General features: G+C 42.4%; 2 protein-coding genes across 12 annotated transcripts in view; both read right to left on the bottom strand.

The window, feature by feature from the left end:
• Positions 1-1,584: 1,584 nt before the first annotated feature.
• LOC110976898 (uncharacterized) lies at positions 1,585-5,802 on the bottom strand. 2 transcript variants are annotated; one of them, XM_022230599.2, is made up of 4 exons: positions 5,374-5,802; positions 4,145-4,227; positions 3,459-3,619; positions 1,585-2,933 (listed from the first exon to the last, which is right to left on the bottom strand). In XM_022230599.2, exons 2-4 carry the CDS (start codon positions 4,185-4,187, stop codon positions 2,718-2,720), a joined length of 420 nt encoding a protein of 139 aa, XP_022086291.2. In that variant the 5' UTR covers positions 4,188-4,227; positions 5,374-5,802; the 3' UTR covers positions 1,585-2,717. The 2 variants fall into 2 exon arrangements, with proteins under 2 accessions (XP_022086291.2, XP_022086290.2); XM_022230598.2 differs by having other exon boundaries at positions 4,145-4,232; positions 5,374-5,755.
• Positions 5,803-8,996: 3,194 nt separating this feature from the next.
• wdr19 (WD repeat domain 19) overlaps positions 8,997-18,555 on the bottom strand; it is a 35,531-nt gene continuing 25,972 nt past the window's right edge. For 5 of the 10 annotated variants that reach the window (XM_087132943.1, XM_087132947.1, XM_087132945.1 and 2 more), the window contains 12 exons: positions 18,128-18,268; positions 17,918-18,007; positions 17,332-17,456; positions 16,720-16,731; positions 15,743-15,924; positions 15,131-15,305; positions 14,584-14,708; positions 13,626-13,707; positions 12,318-12,468; positions 11,312-11,435; positions 10,653-10,729; positions 8,997-10,001 (listed from right to left, as the gene is read on the bottom strand). In XM_087132943.1, coding sequence (XP_086989069.1) covers positions 9,884-10,001; positions 10,653-10,729; positions 11,312-11,435; positions 12,318-12,468; positions 13,626-13,707; positions 14,584-14,708; positions 15,131-15,305; positions 15,743-15,924; positions 16,720-16,731; positions 17,332-17,456; positions 17,918-18,007; positions 18,128-18,268 — 1,402 coding nt within the window. In that variant the 3' untranslated portion in view covers positions 8,997-9,883. Of the gene's footprint in view, positions 10,002-10,652; positions 10,730-11,311; positions 11,436-12,317; positions 12,469-12,807; positions 12,907-13,625; positions 13,708-14,583; positions 14,709-15,130; positions 15,306-15,742; positions 15,925-16,719; positions 16,732-17,331; positions 17,457-17,917; positions 18,008-18,127; positions 18,269-18,555 lie in introns of those variants that run through there. The other 5 variants (XM_087132944.1, XM_087132948.1, XM_087132946.1 and 2 more) reach the window with 2 other exon arrangements.

Genomic DNA, 18,555 nt, shown 5'->3' with positions numbered 1-18,555 from the left:
GCATTACGACGTTGCAAAGCGCATACATGTACTTGTCTTTTCCCCCTGAAACCCTGAAATAGGCAAGAACATCTTGGGTGTCGTTTGCCCCCAAGAAAATCGACAACTAGAAAAGGGAGAAAGGATGGGGGGACAGAAAGGAGGTACCTGTGTATGCAAAACACCAGTTTTCTTGAAAATTCCTAGGATTCCAACCATTCATCCTTGGCTTGTCAGTTTGTTGTTGACAAGGTCTTTGGCCCCCTTCCCCCAAAAGACTTTTCTCATTTTCTGGGGGCGCACATTGACAGGGAACTGTGTTTGGGAGACAGTGCGCAAAGAGTATGAAAGTGCAACGGGGCCTGGGAATCTTCGGTCACAAAATGTGCGCCGAATGTTGCTCTCTGTGGCGTATCTCTGGGGATAACATCCTTCCCCGCCACCCCCCCCTCAGAAATTAGAGAAGGAAAAAAATCTCCTGACGGTAATTGTTTTAACTGTGACCGAAGTTGTGACCGGACCTAGTTCCCCTCCAGAGAAGGAGCTCCAACCCTCGGTCCCCCTGCAAAATGTACTGCAGTTACGCAACTGATAGATCCGCTTTCTCTTATCTAAGAACTGCGTATAACTGCTGCATGCCAACTGGAATTATTAATTGTGCAAGTATAGTGTTTGCAATGAAAGCTTAGGCTTTGCTTCAGGCGGAAAATCTTGCACTGTGGATCTGAGAAAAACTGACGGAGTAGCGAGCTGGACCAAGATAGGATGCTCTTTTCTTAGCAGAGGAGGCTACTTCCATCGGAACTGAACTTCGCTGGTTCACGAACGACTAGGAAATGCACATGTTACAGTCGCATTAATACCAACAAACGAACAACCAATATGGCTCTTTTCGACCGACGAGGGGGTGCTTCTGCTCGAGGCGGATAACATCTCCAAAAATGCAAAGTTATCGGACGGGCCGTGCGTGAATCAAGTGAGTACGTAAACATTGATTTCAGTGTAGACAAATCCCACTTAGGGATAAATATAAAATGTCAGCGTCAGGTATACATCTAAAGCTCCATAACTTATTTCTTACAGCGGGGCAGTAGCTCAGTACCTTTCAGCGGTCAAAAGCGTTAGACAACAGTGGGTGTTTGACACTGTAAAACGTATGCCACATTGTCCATCGATTTCCTGGTAGCTGAATTGAAAGCTAGACTGGCATAGCTACCGAATGTGGCCAAACTGCATAAATAACAGATTGTACGACTACTGACTGAAATAGCGCCATGTTACGGTTCATTGACGAGACGACATGATTCCAGTGTGATGTTTTGAACGTCAGCACTGCAGTCAAGCATCACTGGACAGGCGGTAAAAGATGGGGGTCAATGGGTCTTCTCGTAGTGATTAAAATGCAAATCGCCTGGCTGACCTCTGGCACGACATACGCGCAATTGGCCAATGATAAACTTGGCTTATCACGAGCTCCGCCCACTTTATAGGTCCGGCGATGAATCCCAGTTTATCAGCTTCCCCACCAATCTACGTCAGGCGTTTAGTGTTTATCACAATGTAGATGAAACACCAATAACATACTTTTCAAGAGAAACTCGTGTATAAACTATTGAATGGATTATACATATACATGTAATTTATTAAAACTCTACACATTCACTAAAAATACGAGTAAAACTGACAAGACAAAAGCATGAGTAAGCCTAAAACAACCCAAAATTAAAAGCAAAATTACCCATGGACAATTAAAAATGTTCTAAAAATCAGGTTCAAAAATTAGATTGTTAGTGTAAAATCAAAGTGGATGTCCGGGTAAACATATAAAATGTCGGTACAATTTGGTGACGAAATGACATCACTGAGCTCAGGCTAAAGATGACGCGCAAGTGTTAAAATCAATGTGAGACATGACAACCCACATGCATGTACATGTATACCATTTAAAAATTATTGCAGAAAAACTTCTTTCTCGAGTCTTGTCCAGCCCAAGCGCATCAAGCAGTTGGGGTGTAAAATGCACCCTTCCTCCAACTTGAACGCTACATGACTTTCGCGAGCGGGTCCGACCCCGATTTACGTGATACAGTATATCGCGTAAATTAAGGTTGAATTGGCAACTCTCTGCTTTCGGGATGTCACTGTTCACGCACTGCATGCTACACGCGGAAGCGGCTCGTAAATTAGAAGCTCATTTTTAAAAATGGCCAAATGTGACGTACCAGCCCACCAAGCACTTCATATCTTGTACGTTTTCGCTCATTCCAGTTCAGCGTACGACATTTTTGGCTGCTCTGACACAAATCTGCCGCAATATTTGACAGCGTTTCGGTTTCCTTAAAAGCTCAACAAGAACCAGTAGGTCCACTGGTCTTTTTGGAGTCTGTCTGTTATTGAGTCAACAACATGATTGGAGAATTAGACAATTCAAACAATTGCGCGTAAAATGGTTCGCGCTGCAACGTTCGTTGTATAGTATCGCAATGGTTTACGTAAATGAAGTATATATTAATTATTATGAAGATACATGTGACGAACTATCAATAGGCATTAGGCCTAAGGTTGGCTGAAAAGAAATTGTCGAAAATGTTAATATGTTGATCTTCACAAATCATTTAGATTTGGAGTTTTTAGTATCTGACAGAAATTCAGTCCAAAAGAGACCGATAACTTAAAAAGATTAGGGTGTCATCGGTCTTACCAACTATAGGCAGACTCACAAACCAGAGTGATTTCCGTTAGTGCTTGGCAGCAAGAGCGCCGCATAAAGTCGCGACAGCAACGAAGTTTAAGGTCAGCGAAGCTGCGCTGTTACAGAGATTGCCGGTGCAGCAGTACTGGTAGAGGTGATTCCCAGGGGAGATCTCGACTCCGTTGAGTTGACTGCAGTCGCCTTCCGAGGCTGTGTAGCAGCTCCTCGTCGTGCTAGGAATGTTTCCTTCCAGCTTCTGTTTCTGATTCGAGAGGTGAAAATCAACATTTCATTGGGGACCATTTACACGGACAAGCTGTGTGACGGAATTCTGGGCGCTCAAAATCAAACTCAACGGTTTACTGTGAGATTGTTTACACTACAAACAGACGGACCGCGTGGTATTTGGTGCAATATACCACCGAAACCTAGGTAACACACCGTGCTGAGATTGTGCGAGCCAACCAATCCGTAGTCTCATCTGGTATGTCGCGACAGACTGCGGAAAGATGTAAAGTGAGACTGTTTGTATCTTCGGATGCAGTTCGACATACCAGGTTGAATTCCACATTTTTTCACAGTTCCTCGGCTAAATACTTTTTTGTATTCTTACTTAATCAATCGTAACTTTACACTAAAACCCCTTCCACTTTTTCCTCTTGGAATCAGGCTCCTGGGGTTTCCACATTTTGTTGACAAAGCGAACGTGTGAAATGACAATAAGAAAACCACGTCAAAGTGACTGGTCGACTGAACTCTACAGCAGAGCCATGATCAGGACCCTTACCACACACGAACCATCACATGATATATCGCTAATCCCTGCAGAGTTGAAAGGGTCCGAACAACCCTTTTCTCCAACATCAAATCCAAGGACAGAGGTGTAGGTGCAGTTGTAACACATCAGACTGCCTGTGCTTTGAGCCTCTACACCGCTCAGGGTGAAAACTGCAAAAATGATCAAATTAATATAGGATAGATATTGTACTCAGCAATTCCGCACATTTATGTTATCAGATCAACTTGTTCGAAGAGTTTGCATTTGAATAAATAAATGTCCGATCTGCATGGACGGCGATTTCTTGTCACGTGGAGGGGGATGATTTCTCACGGGAAGCTCACCACGGCCTCTATCTCAAGTGAGATCGTGACGTTGGCGAGTGCTGAGCACGGTGGTGCAGGCTATATACGCATAGTCCGAGTCAGTTTCTTGAAAATGGAGGTATGGTTATATCGGTAGGCTAGTCCCCCCCCCCGTCAAAAAGTGGAGAGATATCCCCATCCCCCATGGAGATAGAGTCTCCGTCCATGCCGATCTGACAGTCAAGGTTTCTTGTGTTGGATTTTCTTCAAGGAGTTAATCTTGCTAACGCGGAACGGATATGACACTTTTTGCGTGTAGATATTTTTCTCGTAGTAAAGAACGATTGGACATTCGTGGCAAAATTACTGCATGAAATCAAAAAACCATACCCGCCACAAAGTAGAAAAATGAAGCTATCGCAAGGTGATTCATAGCGAAAGAGGGCGTCCCATATACGCTAACGGTGAATTTGCTGCTCTGCGACAAAAAGATACATAGAGCGGTTACGTCATTATTTGTACCGAATTATGTACTTGTCTATAGCCCTCTCCCCCACAAAATGACAAAATGCAGAAAAAAACTGAAAAATATTACATTAACTACTATGACGTGCAAAAAAACCGCGCTGTACATGCATAGAGTTTTTTCGACTCCCAATTAAAGCTACCGGTAATGAACCGTAGCGAAAATTAAAAGGTGATAATTAAACTTATCACGTTTAAAGGGTCAACCCCCACCCCCCACCCCAAAAAATGGCTCTAGAACAGCGCCTGGCCCAGAGGCTCCTGACGAGTCGGAGAGACAACAGAGAGACGAAATCCATAAAAACGCTGTTAATTTTCTGCATTGCACGGTATGTCCACGATACAATCATATACGATGCGCACATAGGTCAGGGTGATACACGGAACCCTTGCATGGATACTTAAGTTCCACCATACCCTTGCTCTAGGTTTACTATCACTATAAACTTATTTTGGACTACAACGCTGTTAAATCCACAAAACCTCAACTGAGTACATTGCAAGGGGATAAATAAAAACTACCTCTCCTTCTGAATACATCCCATTTATAATCCAAGCTCCACGTCCTATCAACTTCAATTTTCACTGCCCTGCCATATCTGGTGATGCACCAAACCCGTCCACTTTCTTTAACCGCATCGGCCGAAATTCCTTCTGCCGGCCCAATCTCCAGTTTCTCCACCCCTAATTTTCAGTCGTGTCAATTACACTAATTTTTCGAAATCAGGTTGGCGATTAATGAAAGTTCCCAGCTCTGAACAGGACTACGAGGTTATGTGACTAGGAATTGGATGGCACTTGACCCTTAAATTTGTTCTAAATTTTAAAAAAAAGCCGTGGACCGTTTTCCAATGAAACAGAAAATGGAAGATGACAACTCATACATTACGTAATTCCTAGAATGCCATTAGGTTTCCAGTTCTCAGTCTTTCTTTTTTCTATCTGGAAGTTTTGGAGTTATAGGCCTATAGCTCTGCATCTTCCATGACGAGGCTGACACTAGGCCGGAAACCCTTCATGCTAGGCTTAAAATGGAGGATTCTGGCTTCAATTAAAATCATTCCATTTACTTAGCTTAGGAAATGTTCACTTACCAGATGGTTCAACTTTCCAACAACCGTACAGAACCTTCCTTTTTGCTGTCGTTTCGGGTGCGAACTCGGTTGTTAATGTGCCACTTACGAACGTATGTTGGGAAACTCACAGAGAACGATTGTAATCGCATGTCAACTTAGGGCGTGTCCAAATCACGTTTCAAAGGCTACGGCTATGTCTCCACGTATTTGCAACGACAAGGACTATAGACCGAGCACCAGTATCACAAGATTCGGCGAGTCGCTGTGTCGTCCAACGACCCCAGGGGGGTCACGGTAACGAACATAGGTTGGACACTGTCTCTGACCAGGAGATACCAAGAAGTGACCGCAGCATGCGGGTGTAACAACCAATCAGTGATTTCTCAATCCAGAGAAGGGGTGAGCGAACAACGCTTCTCCTTGACAATGCTACTTTTCACATCCAACAGATTTAGATTTTCTTTGATCAGTTTAGATAACCTTGTCAACATATCAGTCGTGAGAAATGAAAAAAACGACAACTGATGAACTTTCCCATAAAACATTAAGGGTATAATTTGTTATTATCACAAGGTGTCCTTAAACAAAACGGGGGGCTCGGATTGAATTGCTCAGTACCTTCAATGCAATAAAATTGCCCTGTTTTCCCAACTTCCACTCTTGCAGATGGTACATGAAAAACCATTCTTAAATCGAACGACATGAAAATCAATATGATGCCTGGCAATCCGGATACATGTATAACCCCGGCACCAGGCAACTAGGGCTTTCCATATGGAAATGCTCAACGTGTGTTTTAAAAAACATCAAACGTATGATGGCTCTGGAGGGACATCGCAAATCGTCAATGTTAACGTCGATATTGACTTCCAAATTTCGCGACTTACTCAACGTCACGAATACTGACGACGTCTCATATTCATCACCGGTTAGTGAAACGTAAATTTTGGACGCGAAGATTGATGTCAACATTCGCGACTTTCACTTTTGAATGTTGAATTTTGACTTCAATATTGACGATTGGCGCTGTCCTTCAGAGCCACCATAGAAACGACTTCAAGGCAAAATGACCAGTATTCTGTTTCCGTACAATTATCATAATAATTATACTAATTATAAGGCTCTAATGTATGGATGCGTCAGTGTTACAACTAGTTCGAAATCGTCAAGCGTTGCAAATATCCATGAGGTGCGGATCCAACATTCAATGGGAATATTTTCTTGTGTGTATATATATATGGAGTATATACAAAGAGGCATTTTTAGGCCTAAATGTACATATACATGTCGCCATTGGTGAAGCCATGTAATCTCATAAGGTCTCATAGCCTCTCAACCCGCAGGTTGAACTCCACCGTGGGCGATCCCATGACCACCTTGAGTTGGATTGAAACTTGGATGAAGAATATTAGAAATCAGAATAAGACCCCTATGGTTGGGGTCTTCAAACCTACAATGGAGGCCCCTTATTACATCATTTCTAGATTGTAATCGACATCCCAGCCGCGGATAGCTCCGAACAGCTCGCGCCGCACGAGCAAGAGGATTTTCCATGCAACAGCGTGCAAACAGCGGCGAGTTTTATTGTACCCCAATATCATACAGAACATCGCATTATTCTTTCAAGTTTCATGTGAACAGAAGGACAGAATATTGTCAACCTAAAATCTGCGTCATACGCTTGTCATTTATATTGTACTCAATCCACCAGATCAAGTACTTGCACTTACCACACCCAAAACAAGACAGCCGTTTTGGCCACTGCCCTAATACGAAGACGGTAATTCGTACGCTTAATAGCCCCTATACATCATCAATGAAAGCCTCGAAGAAACGTCTAGGTGGGTAATATTGTAAGTACTCAGAAATAACATTGTAACCCTCTTTTTCTCAGACAGCAAATTAGCAATGCACCCCCGCTAACCAGCACGTAATAAAAATGTTAAAATAAAAGCTAAACGGTGCACGGTTATAAGCCCACGTGATACGCACTTAAACATGTCCAGCACGTCGAGTGGGTCACTTACATGTGTATACTCAATCCAAATTAGTCAGATTTGAAAATGATACCTTGACCACGGGACTACGGAGACACTAGAGATATTTCATGTCGCCTTGGTTGCTTTAACAGTTAACTTTAAAAGTAATATCCAAAAGTAATCTTTAAAAGTAAGTACCAACTACATGTAAGAACCGAACCAGCGCTCTAATGATATTACTCCAGGAACTAATAAAATGCTGTCAACCCCGTTGCAGCACCGTGACCCCCGCTTCAAGTACACCACATCTCACATATCAACTTGTATCATACTAGCCACTCGCATCTTGCGGTCATCGCTCCCCTCTCATTTACAGCTCCTACACTCTCAAACTCTTTCCAAATAATAATAAATTAAATTGAATTTATAGAGTCCAATAAACAGGCGTTTGATGCACGATTCAAAATCTGAACAAGTGCGTCTTTAGTTGAGTCTTGGTGTGGGGCGAGTCTTGAATATGCGCGGGGCGCTAATTCCACAGAATTGGTACAGCGACAGCAAATACCCGCTGACCGTAACAGGTGTTGGTACGCGGGCTTTGAGCAAGATGTAAATGTGAAGTGTAATGAGATCGGAGGCTGATGGACGAGGATGAAACCTTTGACCTGATGAGATCCTTGGGGGCATCGTCAGGTATATCCAGCAAAAAATGAGACCAAGGGGTACCCCCAACATGTCCAATCGCTATGCACACTGCAGACTATTGTTACCTAACACATGCCCCCTGGATGTCTGAAAAGAATTCCTCAGATTCCAGTGAAACAATGACCAACACAAGCACAAAGCAATGGGGTTCTCGATCCGTCTCATATCTTGCTTCAAATTCATCAGGGCAGCAGAAACTGATTATAATGACGACTTACTTCTTACAAAGCAATTCCCGGTTTATTGTATAATTAGATTCTTTGTGTTATTTATGTTAACTGCTGTATCAATAACGAATAGATTCTACATGTACATGTAAAGTACTCGGGGACGTCTGTGAGAAGCACTACATTGGAACCATTTTGTAATAACACTTAGTATTTATCGCTTGTCCATGTTATGTACGAGTTATAACATGGTCATAAATGCTGAATGTAAACATTGCCAACGATTTCCTCATGAACTTGAGCACAAATACGTGTACATGTTAACTGCGTCTCAAAGACCGAGGAAATGTACTGGTAGGCATGTGCAAGCGCAGTATAAACAGTGTGGACCTGTGCACAGACCAGAGATCCATGTAATATTGGGTTAGTTATGGTTATCTGAACTCGCACACACGTCCACGTAGTGTTTTCTCATTGCTGTAAAATCACATCGGGGCATTTTGGGGTCAGTGTCAACTTCGCAACATTGAGGAGAAGACTAGCAATCCAGAAATTCATCATCAAAAAGACTGGGAATTGTCCTAGACTCCTAGTGGGTGAAGGACCACTTTCCCCAAGTTTTCTTAACCAAGGTAGAACAAAGGAATTTTGTCCACACTACATGTTAAACAAGTGTGTGTGGGGGGGTTGCTGTAAGTACAGAACCTATGTAGTGTGCAGATGGCAAAACATGCTGCAGTACTTCATCCTACAGCTATGCGTTCTCAAGGACACAACTCCCCACAACCACTTAAACATACAATGAAGGACATTTTATTACAAGTTGAACCCAGACAGCCTTGCATAATTTATGTACAGACTCACATGACAAGGTGTTTGAATTTACAATATGTACAAATCATTAACTCTGTATACACAGGCCTATGTTACAACTGCAGGTGCAAGGCAGGGAATACATTAGTGATTCGAGATAAACAGAGTACCACTGCATAGCTTAAACTATACATGTGGGTAGACACATGTACATGTACATGCACTGATGTGATTCACAGATGTCTTTATTTACTGCAATAAATATGCATTTACTGTAATGCATATTACTCTACAAAATGGAAGTTACTCTCATTGGCCAAATTTATTCGAGGACTGTTTCTGACACAGTCCAGCTACAAAGAATTAGAAGAAACTCGTCAACAAAAGTGTCTGTCTGAAAGCTATTAGTGGTGACAAAGGAAAGTGCCTTTCATTAACAATGGTGCTGGGAGCGACTGAAAATTGTGGGAGCAACTCAAGACGCAAACAGTAATTCGCCTGTCATTTGACCGCATTTTTCTTTGTTCTTGTTTTTTTTGGTCATTTCCAGGCCTTGTCATACAATTCTCGTATTCTGGGTTAACCCAGGGCATCTTCATCACGGTGTCTCCTCTTGGTTACTGCTTATCCTCACATTACAAGCCTAAACTCTTCCCTTGCTTTCCTGCTTAGGCTCGTATCTTTACAACACATTGTCCCGTGTGCTGCAGCGAAACTACCTTGTCCAGACTGCTACCCAGCCTTCCAATCTTAACTGTCGCACTCTCATACTCCTAGTCCTCATGTTTTCAGATCTGGCCAAAACCTGCCGCCAATTTTCCAATCCTGAAAGTCAGATCATAGTCCCCCCCCCTTTCCCGCTGCCTAATCTTCTGAGCCCTCATCCGGGCGTAGGTACTGCGAAGGGTCTTCAATCTTTTGCAGCTGGGAGGTCTTGAGACGCTCTGAGCACATGGGACAAGAGTCCTCTGAATCCAGTAAACTGTGCAGAGAAACAAAAAATACTCATGGGACTAATGCAAGTCACATGAACACCTTTTTGTTTTATCTTAGATAAATGTCTGCTAAAATGCCTCTGATGGCGAAACTGTTAAAGCAGCATTCTGTTTTTCTTAGCACAGGTGTATGTTCTGGCTACATTTACACTGAATGCAATGACGGAATTTGCCTTCAACTTCTGCATTCAAATTCTCTACACACTGAACATAGAGACAAACTGCCTTTAAATGAGCACACTTCTCATAACAACCTTAATATCGAAGTCTCCCCTCCATTTGTTTGACTCAATCACCTTTTAATGTAATTCCTTTTCAATTCATTTGCTTTCTTTCAACTTGGCCTTTTAATGTAATTCCTTTTCAATTCATTTGCTTTCTTTCAACTTGGAACACACCCCTCAACACCAAGGAGGTTTACATCAATATTTTAAACCTGAATACCTTGAAATATCATTGCTCTGAGCAAATACATTCAGCAAGAGTAATCAGACATTATAATTTTCTTTTCTCACAAAAATACGAAGAATTCATCATAGCTTCATCTGTAAAATCCACAATAAATACTAATTTAAGAGACGACAGAGGATAAATTGTGTCGTTTTTAATTCAAGAGTTGGAAATGAGGGCTTCCATACCTTGTGAACTCTGAATGTAAGGCCGGAAAGTCGCAGTGAGGACAGGCAGAGAAGTCATCTCTCACCACATGCTGTCCCTGTTGCACAAAGAAAAAGCCAGGGGAAAAGGGTGACCCAAACAAAGTGTAAGTTCACAGACCTGTCCATGTAAAATATCTTGATGTATTTCCAGAATACATTGATAACAATAAGAATAACAGGTGTTTTTTTATGTAGCACTTGAAGATCAAATCTCCTATGAAATATTCCAGACACCATCTTAGCTCCCTGGGGAGTGTACAGCTCCATGTAGCTATTTCAGCACAAAGGGCACACGCACCATGACCCCAGGCTAGAGCGCTCTCCAGCACTCCACAATTTCCAAGTTTGTCGCCATTTCGTGTACAAATCAGCAGCAAACTATTCCTACATAGCAGTTGAGAAACTGTACGCACTCCCGTGACTTTGGTGCTACATGTACAGGTATATATGTAATATATTATATTATCATTATTGATATTATATAAGTAACTAAAGAATGAAAATAAATATGTTCAGAGGGGTTAAGTTCCACCTGCTGATAGTTGTAACTTCAGTGTACTGGGGCTTTTTATTTTTTACTAGGAGTGAATTCTGGATTTGAATTCAATCAGTGATTGCCAATGTGAGGTGGTTCTTACAGTGACAATGCAGTATGGGATGTTATTCTTGCACTCAGGGCAGACCAACTCTGTATTCTCCAGGCCATACTTGCAGTACGGGCAAGGTGACGTGGCTTCCTCCTGTTCTGACTTGTCTGGTTTCCTGGAGGAAGGAGTCAAAATGGAGGAGATTGTCGATGAAGCAGAATTTTGCCACTAATCTTCAGTGATGTTTTGGAAATGAAATTACCCCCGTTTCTCAGTATCGACTTCCTCAATGTGCCTCATTTCCTCAAATTACTCGATTTTTCTTGAGAGCAAGCCAGATTTCCTGCAGATATACAATCTGTTTCTAAGATTCTTTGGCAGACTAGAAAAGTCAATAGACTATCAGCACTCCACCAACTTCCATTTTCTACCCAGACAGTACCCATTCTGTGAAGATCAGCCATGAGGTTACATTTTCAGAAATTTTGTTTCTGTTTGCAAGAGAAAGCACAAGCCAGGAATTTTGTGTTAATGTATTCTTCAAAGTGGTATCTATGAAAACGGATAATGTGGGGGGTGCAAGCCTTCCGTGGTTGTGATTGATTTCAATAGTGCAAGACTCTTTAAACTCTTTGCTACGGATGACTGCTACTACAGCACCTTTGTGTGAACATTAGTGCATACCAAGCAGACAGTCTATTCACCATGCAGCTGCTGGTTCAATGGGGCCTGCTGCTGGACAAAGCCCTCCATTCAGGGCATACCACAGCCCAGCAGTCACGGTCAAAATAATCCCATCGTGAACGGGTTAAACAGCCTGTATTATACTCAACACTTATTACTCATTTTCACACAGCACGTCACTTTATCTCGTGTAAAATTACAGCTGAAGGATTTCAATTTTTTTGGAGGGTAGAGAACAGTCTGTGAAAAAAAAAATTAAGAATGAGCTTCTGACTGCTCAGTCAAGATTCCAAGAGTCAAAATACATCAAGAAATTAATCCAAACCTTGAAAAGTGAGTCCAGTCTCTGATTGAAGAAAACCTGTGGCTTTACCTGACAATGGCCTCGATCTTCTTCTTGTACTTGAGGTCAATCTTGTTGCGGTACTCTGGCCTCATCAGCATGGCCGCGTAGCTGAAGGAGGAGTTCTTCAAGCCAGAACGATGGCACTCGATGACTGTAGAGGTTAAGATGGGCACAATGTCTGGGAAAACAAAGATGAAGAAAACAGACTAGTATGCCTCAGCACGAGGACGAAACTTGGAAAGGAGAAAAACTCTGCCATCCTGGAACAAGATGCTTAACTCTGTTGTATCCAAGCACAAGTTTCGGTAGGGTGTAAATGCCATAATGCAGACATGGCAGATGTCATCCACTGTGGATGTCCAAAAGCAGTTACCAGCTAGGAGATATTTATACAAAGTGATTCTAACAGGCCTATCTCACTGACTGAAACTTTTCCAAAAAAGTCTGAACAAAGTTTTCCAAATGCGGACTTGTCCTATAAGTGACCATGTCCTTAAGCAAGAGAAGCACTATGTACCGTTTCTATCCAAACTGGAATGTAATAGGAACCTGTGCGGCCAGATTTGGCTACTGTCCCAGGTAAGTTGCAAAAGTTGTTAACAATGCTGTTGGGATGCTGTTGGAATCAAGATATCAGAAACACTCCATCAATGAAGAAGGCAAAATAATGTGAATCGAAAACCACCTGAAGCTCAACGTTGCAAATCGTGCCCAGATTTCTGCCACTGTTGCATTACGCTACCTCATTGGCCGAGTTCGGGCGGCTTGTTCCCTTATGTTCACGAACAGCTCGATTTGTTGTTCATGGGTCGGCCGCTCGTATGCCGGGAACAAATAACCGGTTATCGCTGGTAGTTAGTGACAAGCAACAGCAACCATGGATGCAGCATGGCGTCGTCCAAGTAGGCTATGTTATTCGAGAGTTAATGTTTTGATGGGCTGAATTCTTTTCTATATAAACAGGAACATTCATTTCTGTGTTACGGAAAATAATTAATGTTAATTTTGCAAAACTTCCCATTGTCTATGGCTTTGGAAGCCATCTCTCTACTTTTGGCAGCTGTTCAAAAGTCAAAATCTCACGAGTTTTTCCGTGTGTTCCTGTAAAACCCTGACGAGGAGGTGGTGTGTGATCCTGATCCGAGAACAGTGTTCTTGAGTCGTGTTCCCGCCGTTCAAGCACGAGAACAAGAAACCCGTGTCAAGAATAGGCCGCCCGAACTCGACCATGGTGTAACGGTGGAGTGCAAAAAAGGGCCCAAACGCACAACTAAGGGAAATCGTTTTAGATGTGCCAAACAAGAAGTAATAAATGGTGCGCCTTGTGCTACTCACGAGCAGGGAACTTGCTGATGTTGTTGGCTACCCTGATCAACATCCTGGCACCCTTCTTGTGATCACCTCGCTTCACGTGGATCTATAGATCATGTCAACAGATAAATACCACTATCTGCCCTGATATCGCAAATGAAATGGCTCAAAAAAATATTGCCAAACTCTGTCAAAATTCAAAAAATTTAAATTTAAGAGACACAGGAGCAGGTTTCCCTTTTTGGTCTGGAAGTTTCCAAGGGACCTTCACTAAACACAGTTCCTCTCTTCACTACTGGATCTCCTTATTTCTTCATACAATGCCCAAATTGCTAGTACACAACGAATCCTTCCAAGAAACTTCTAAAACCAACTGCCTACACGATAACCATGTCACATTTCAGTTTTTTACCCAATAAGAAAAATTGGTGGTGGAAAAACTGTGACAACTCAGACACTTTCTCATTCCATATTGGCAAATGTTGGAATTATTACATTGAAAAAATAGTTTAAATGACGGCAAATAGCAAGCAACAGGTTAACAGGAGACAAACCAAGCACTGTGAGTTTTGACTTGAACCCACGACCTCTTGCTTACTGGTGCAGATGTCTTAACCACTTGACCACCGAGTCTGCTAGGGTCGGCTAGCCGCAGTCAGCTGGCTGGTGTGAGCAAGATGTAGCAGTGGGTACGGCAAACTATTTCAAGATATACCTTGCATCAGGGAGATGTGATTTTTACATACGGGTTTTGCCCTTACCCGACATATAGTCATAAACATGGTATACTCAGAGCTTGTCCAAGGGCTTGCAAAAAAATTGACAAGCTTACATTGGTGGGACTCAAACCCAAAACCTCCTGCTTAAGCCTATTACATCACAAAAAATACAGATCTCGAAAGGCTGCACACAGGTAGAAGTAGACATTCCTGCCAAACCCCAAAAAATAAGAAATTAAATAAATAATCCAATTAGAACCTACCTTGACCAGTATGTAGCTGTGAAGGATCATGAGGTTGGTGGCCATCTCTGTAGGGATTTTAATCTTCTGGCTCTTGAGTTCCCGGTACATGCTGAAGAGAACGTCGTGAGCATTGCGATAATTACCTGAAAGGATGCAAGGTGGAATGGAAAAGATATTAAATAAGGTAAGAAACGAAGACCTCTGTTCAAACACCCAGAGTGTATACAAAGAAACTGTAACAGACTTCCTGACATCTATCATGCAAAGAAGAATCTGGGTTCTAGACTCCAAATAAAAATTAATAGGATCCCTTTACAAAAGCAAGCACAAAACCAGACCAGGATATTTCAGTGAGTGCAACAATGGGAAAATCACACAATCACTACACATGTTACACAACACTATGGTATCTGCCTTGAGCAGGAGCACCCCCTCATCAGTTGAAAAGAGCCATTTGTGAACCAGCGAATTGTGGTTCCCACCAACTGCATCCATTTCGGCCCCCCTCGGGACACATAGGAGGGATCTTTGGTGGTTCAGTTTCTCTCATAGAGTGAATACATACCAGCAATCTGCTCCTCTCTGGCAATGATGATAGCCGTCCTGGCCGCTTCACGATATTGCTTGAGGGCCATGTAGAGACGGAAAAGGTATTTAGCATCCTTGGGCATGCCGTCCGTCTCGCCCATCAAGTAGTCAATCAGCTGGTGGGTCAGCTGGTCGTCTTTGGCACGGCCAACCTGCGAGCGGACAAAGAGGTGGGATTGTGATGATACAGCCTGTGATCAGGCCTGTGGTCTCGACCAACTGGCTATGGACTGCGGTAACACATGCATATCTCTGGGGAAGTGGATGCAGCCACTTGCATAGGCATGTACATGAGATCCAGCTCTAGCCAAGTTCACTTTAACCCTCACACTAAACCCAAGTTACCAAAAAATTAGCATCTCATTTGGGTATTTGAAAAAAAAAGGAAGAGGAGGCTTCTTCATTACTCAAGATGGAATGGTGAGATTTGTCACCCTTTCTGAGGGCAAAATATGAGGATTTTCACAGCAAAAGAAATATTCCAGACTGCCCCAAAAAGGATGCAGGTGGGGACGAGATACTATTGTATTTTTCACATGACCTAACTTTGCAACTCTAACAAACAAGGGAAACCCCCTTCAACCCTTACAGTTTCAATGGCCATCTCCACGGCCTGGTTGTCGTCATTGGTGGTAGGGCAGCGTAGAAAGTGCTTCAGGGCTCGGCCATACTGCTGACACAGTAGGAAGAACTTGCCAGCCATCAGGTGGTTTTTCTCATTCTCAAAGTACAGAGCTATGCTCTGGTAGTCCTCCTGAGTGGCATCTTCACCTGTGCGGAAAAAAAAAACACAAATAAGATCTTGTAGTTAATATCAAGCTGATTACATCAAGCTGATATCAAGGGTGAGAGGAAAACGTAATATTCACAAAATAACCAGCACAGCAGCACAGGGTCTATGGCACACATTTGTGCTTGCCTATAGGTACCCCTTTAAATACCCATTTCTTGTGACCTGTATCAACTTTTATACTTCAAAAACCTTTTAACGCTAACTAAAGATTTTCCACACTTGAAAAAAGATTGTCTGACTAATCATGAAACAAGGAAACAATTCGGACAAAAAACCCCCATTTCGTAAAAAATTCTGATGAGTCCCCCCCTCCGACAGTTGAGCACACCTTCACAACTTATGATCAAATGATACAGGAGATGCTATGCAAATGAGCCAATTGGTATTCCAACAGCGCATATGCAATATGAAGCATGTCTGAGGTCATTTGGACACGCATGTGAAGTCTGTCCTATCAGCGCGGCCATACAGACTTGCACATGTGCTTTGTTCCAGAATGACCTTACTTTTTTGAAATACCCAACTGGCTCATTGTCAGAGCTATGTTCTCACATCTGATTGGGTAAGCCCTCATATGCAAGGTGAGGTCAGGGTGCATTTGAACAACATTTTGATATTAAAGCAGAGACTGTGTGGCCACCAATACACTGGCTGCTCTAAAATGCTTTATTCATGCGAGGGACACTAGGGTTGTGTTCCTACCATCTCAAGTCTTCCTTGAAGATGGAACTGTTTTTTCTTTGAAGGAGCTACAGGCAAGTACACTGACTCACCTTCGTTACTCTCTGTGGTATGAGTAGACCATCATTAAGTTATGTGTGAAGATGACGATGATGGTGGTGGTGGTTAGTGGAAGGAATAAACAAATAAATAAACAAAAGAACTGTGTATCAATGCAGAGAAATAAAAGAGTTATGAAATGAGGGGTGAGGTGATTTTCTGTTAGAGTCATGCAGCAAACTGATGCCTTGGAAATCTTCGAGTGCAGAGCCAATTCGGAAAATAAATGCCTGAAACTGAATCTGGCTTCACAAAAATTACTATTTCTTCTCTAAATAAAAAGAGAGCTTTGATAAGAGTCATTCATCTTTTCGAGGAAAAGACGTGCTGTTGTTAGTAAAGAATTTCAACAACAGGTTGAAGGCAAATGACATCATGTAGACAAAAATGCTTTAAACAGTTTGGTCACCTCAGTCATACATTTCAAATACACGATCCACTGTATCACATATGGCTCCTTAATGACTTGTTCTTCACAATCAAAGATGACAAACAAAAACTCACGTCAAATCAAGTTAGTCAATGAGACACAACATTAATAGAATGGTTGATGAATTTCAATTGTTGAAAGCAAACAAGCTGATGCAAGTGGATGGGCAACGTACCAATGATGTCGGCGTATATCTCCATCTGGTTGTGCTGTTGAGCCAGTTGGAAAGCTTCATCATTGCACTTAGACATGACAAGGAACTGGATGGCCGAACCAAAGTCGTTCAGCTTTTGGAAAAACCTAGCGAGAGAAAAACAGATGAATGGATGATGCATAAGTGGGGAGCCAGGTTGGCGTCGTGCTTTTTTTCTCATCTTTCACCTCCACAGACCAGGTTCGATTCCCAGCTCGGTCCACACATGGATTGGGTTTTCAATCCCTACCTGATTCCATGGGGTTTTACCCAGAATATTCCTCTGGGGTTTTCCTCCCACCTCTAAAAGTGTGAATGCTTCTTATTGTCTCCTCTCTATAGGTTTCTTTAGGCTTACGAGCAACAGTGCCTAGGGCTCTCTTGAGGACTCCTTTGTGTCATTACCAGAAATGATTAAAAATAAGCCTCTCAACTTCAATTCAACTTAAATTTTTAACGCTCTGCTAGTTGGATAAAGACCTCTTTTGAGCAACCGTGAACAACTGTAGAAACTGGGCCAAACTTTGAGGCTCTGCCTAACAAGAAAAGTATGTGGAAATTCTCCTACCTAGCTACCATTTTGGCTCCTTCTACCGATCCTGTCTCTCGGACGATACGTACTGCTTCCTCTGGATTATGCAGGAAGTCCAACTGGATTCTGAAATTAAAAAAAACAGAGATGGTTAACTGTGACCAACACCTGGAAGCATGAAATGTCGTCTTTCAAAGGTAGAACAAAGGACAATGCTTTCGTTTTCTTTTTCTTTCTCTTCCATACCTGATAACATTGTCCCAGTCTTTCGCGTTCTCGTAGGCTAAGGCAGCGTCCTTATGTCTACCATCTGCCTCTTTAGCTTTGGCATACTGGATGTGGATTTTGGGAGATGTAACATTGGGCAGCAGCTCGCCAACTTTGGCCCTGTGGAACAAAATGATGTGTATTGCAGACAGGCATATTAAAAATAGATTTTCTTCTCACTTCCTAAGCCTTGCATAGTCTTGCTCCAAGACTGGGTTTTTCATTTGTTGCCTTTACTGTCAGTCTAGCACGTTAATATTTTAGTTACTTGGAAAAGATAAATCAAGGAGGATATGATCAGTGCGCTTACTGGCCTGCTGATCTCAAGATGTGTAGTGTGTAGCCAAGATATCTGCTCAAAATCTTGTTACAAAGGGCATTCCAAGCATAACTGCTTTCTTACTCTG

This window comes from Acanthaster planci, linkage group LG02 (assembly GCF_054643075.1).
Source record: "Acanthaster planci isolate LZ-2023a linkage group LG02, COTS_SCS, whole genome shotgun sequence".
Taxonomy (NCBI): domain Eukaryota; kingdom Metazoa; phylum Echinodermata; class Asteroidea; order Valvatida; family Acanthasteridae; genus Acanthaster; species Acanthaster planci.
This window is presented reverse-complemented; position numbering and strand designations above follow the sequence as displayed.

Excerpts from the sequence above, each read along its gene's own strand:
- LOC110976898 (XM_022230599.2), bottom strand. The coding sequence starts at position 4,187 with ATGAATCACCTTGCGATAGCTTCATTTTTCTACTTTGTGGCGG. Across the intron at positions 3,620-4,144 it reads ATTTTTCTACTTTGTGGCGG|TTTTCACCCTGAGCGGTGTA; the intron begins GTATGGTTTTTT and ends TCATTTTTGCAG. Across the intron at positions 2,934-3,458 it reads CATGTGATGGTTCGTGTGTG|AAACAGAAGCTGGAAGGAAA; the intron begins GTAAGGGTCCTG and ends CTCTCGAATCAG.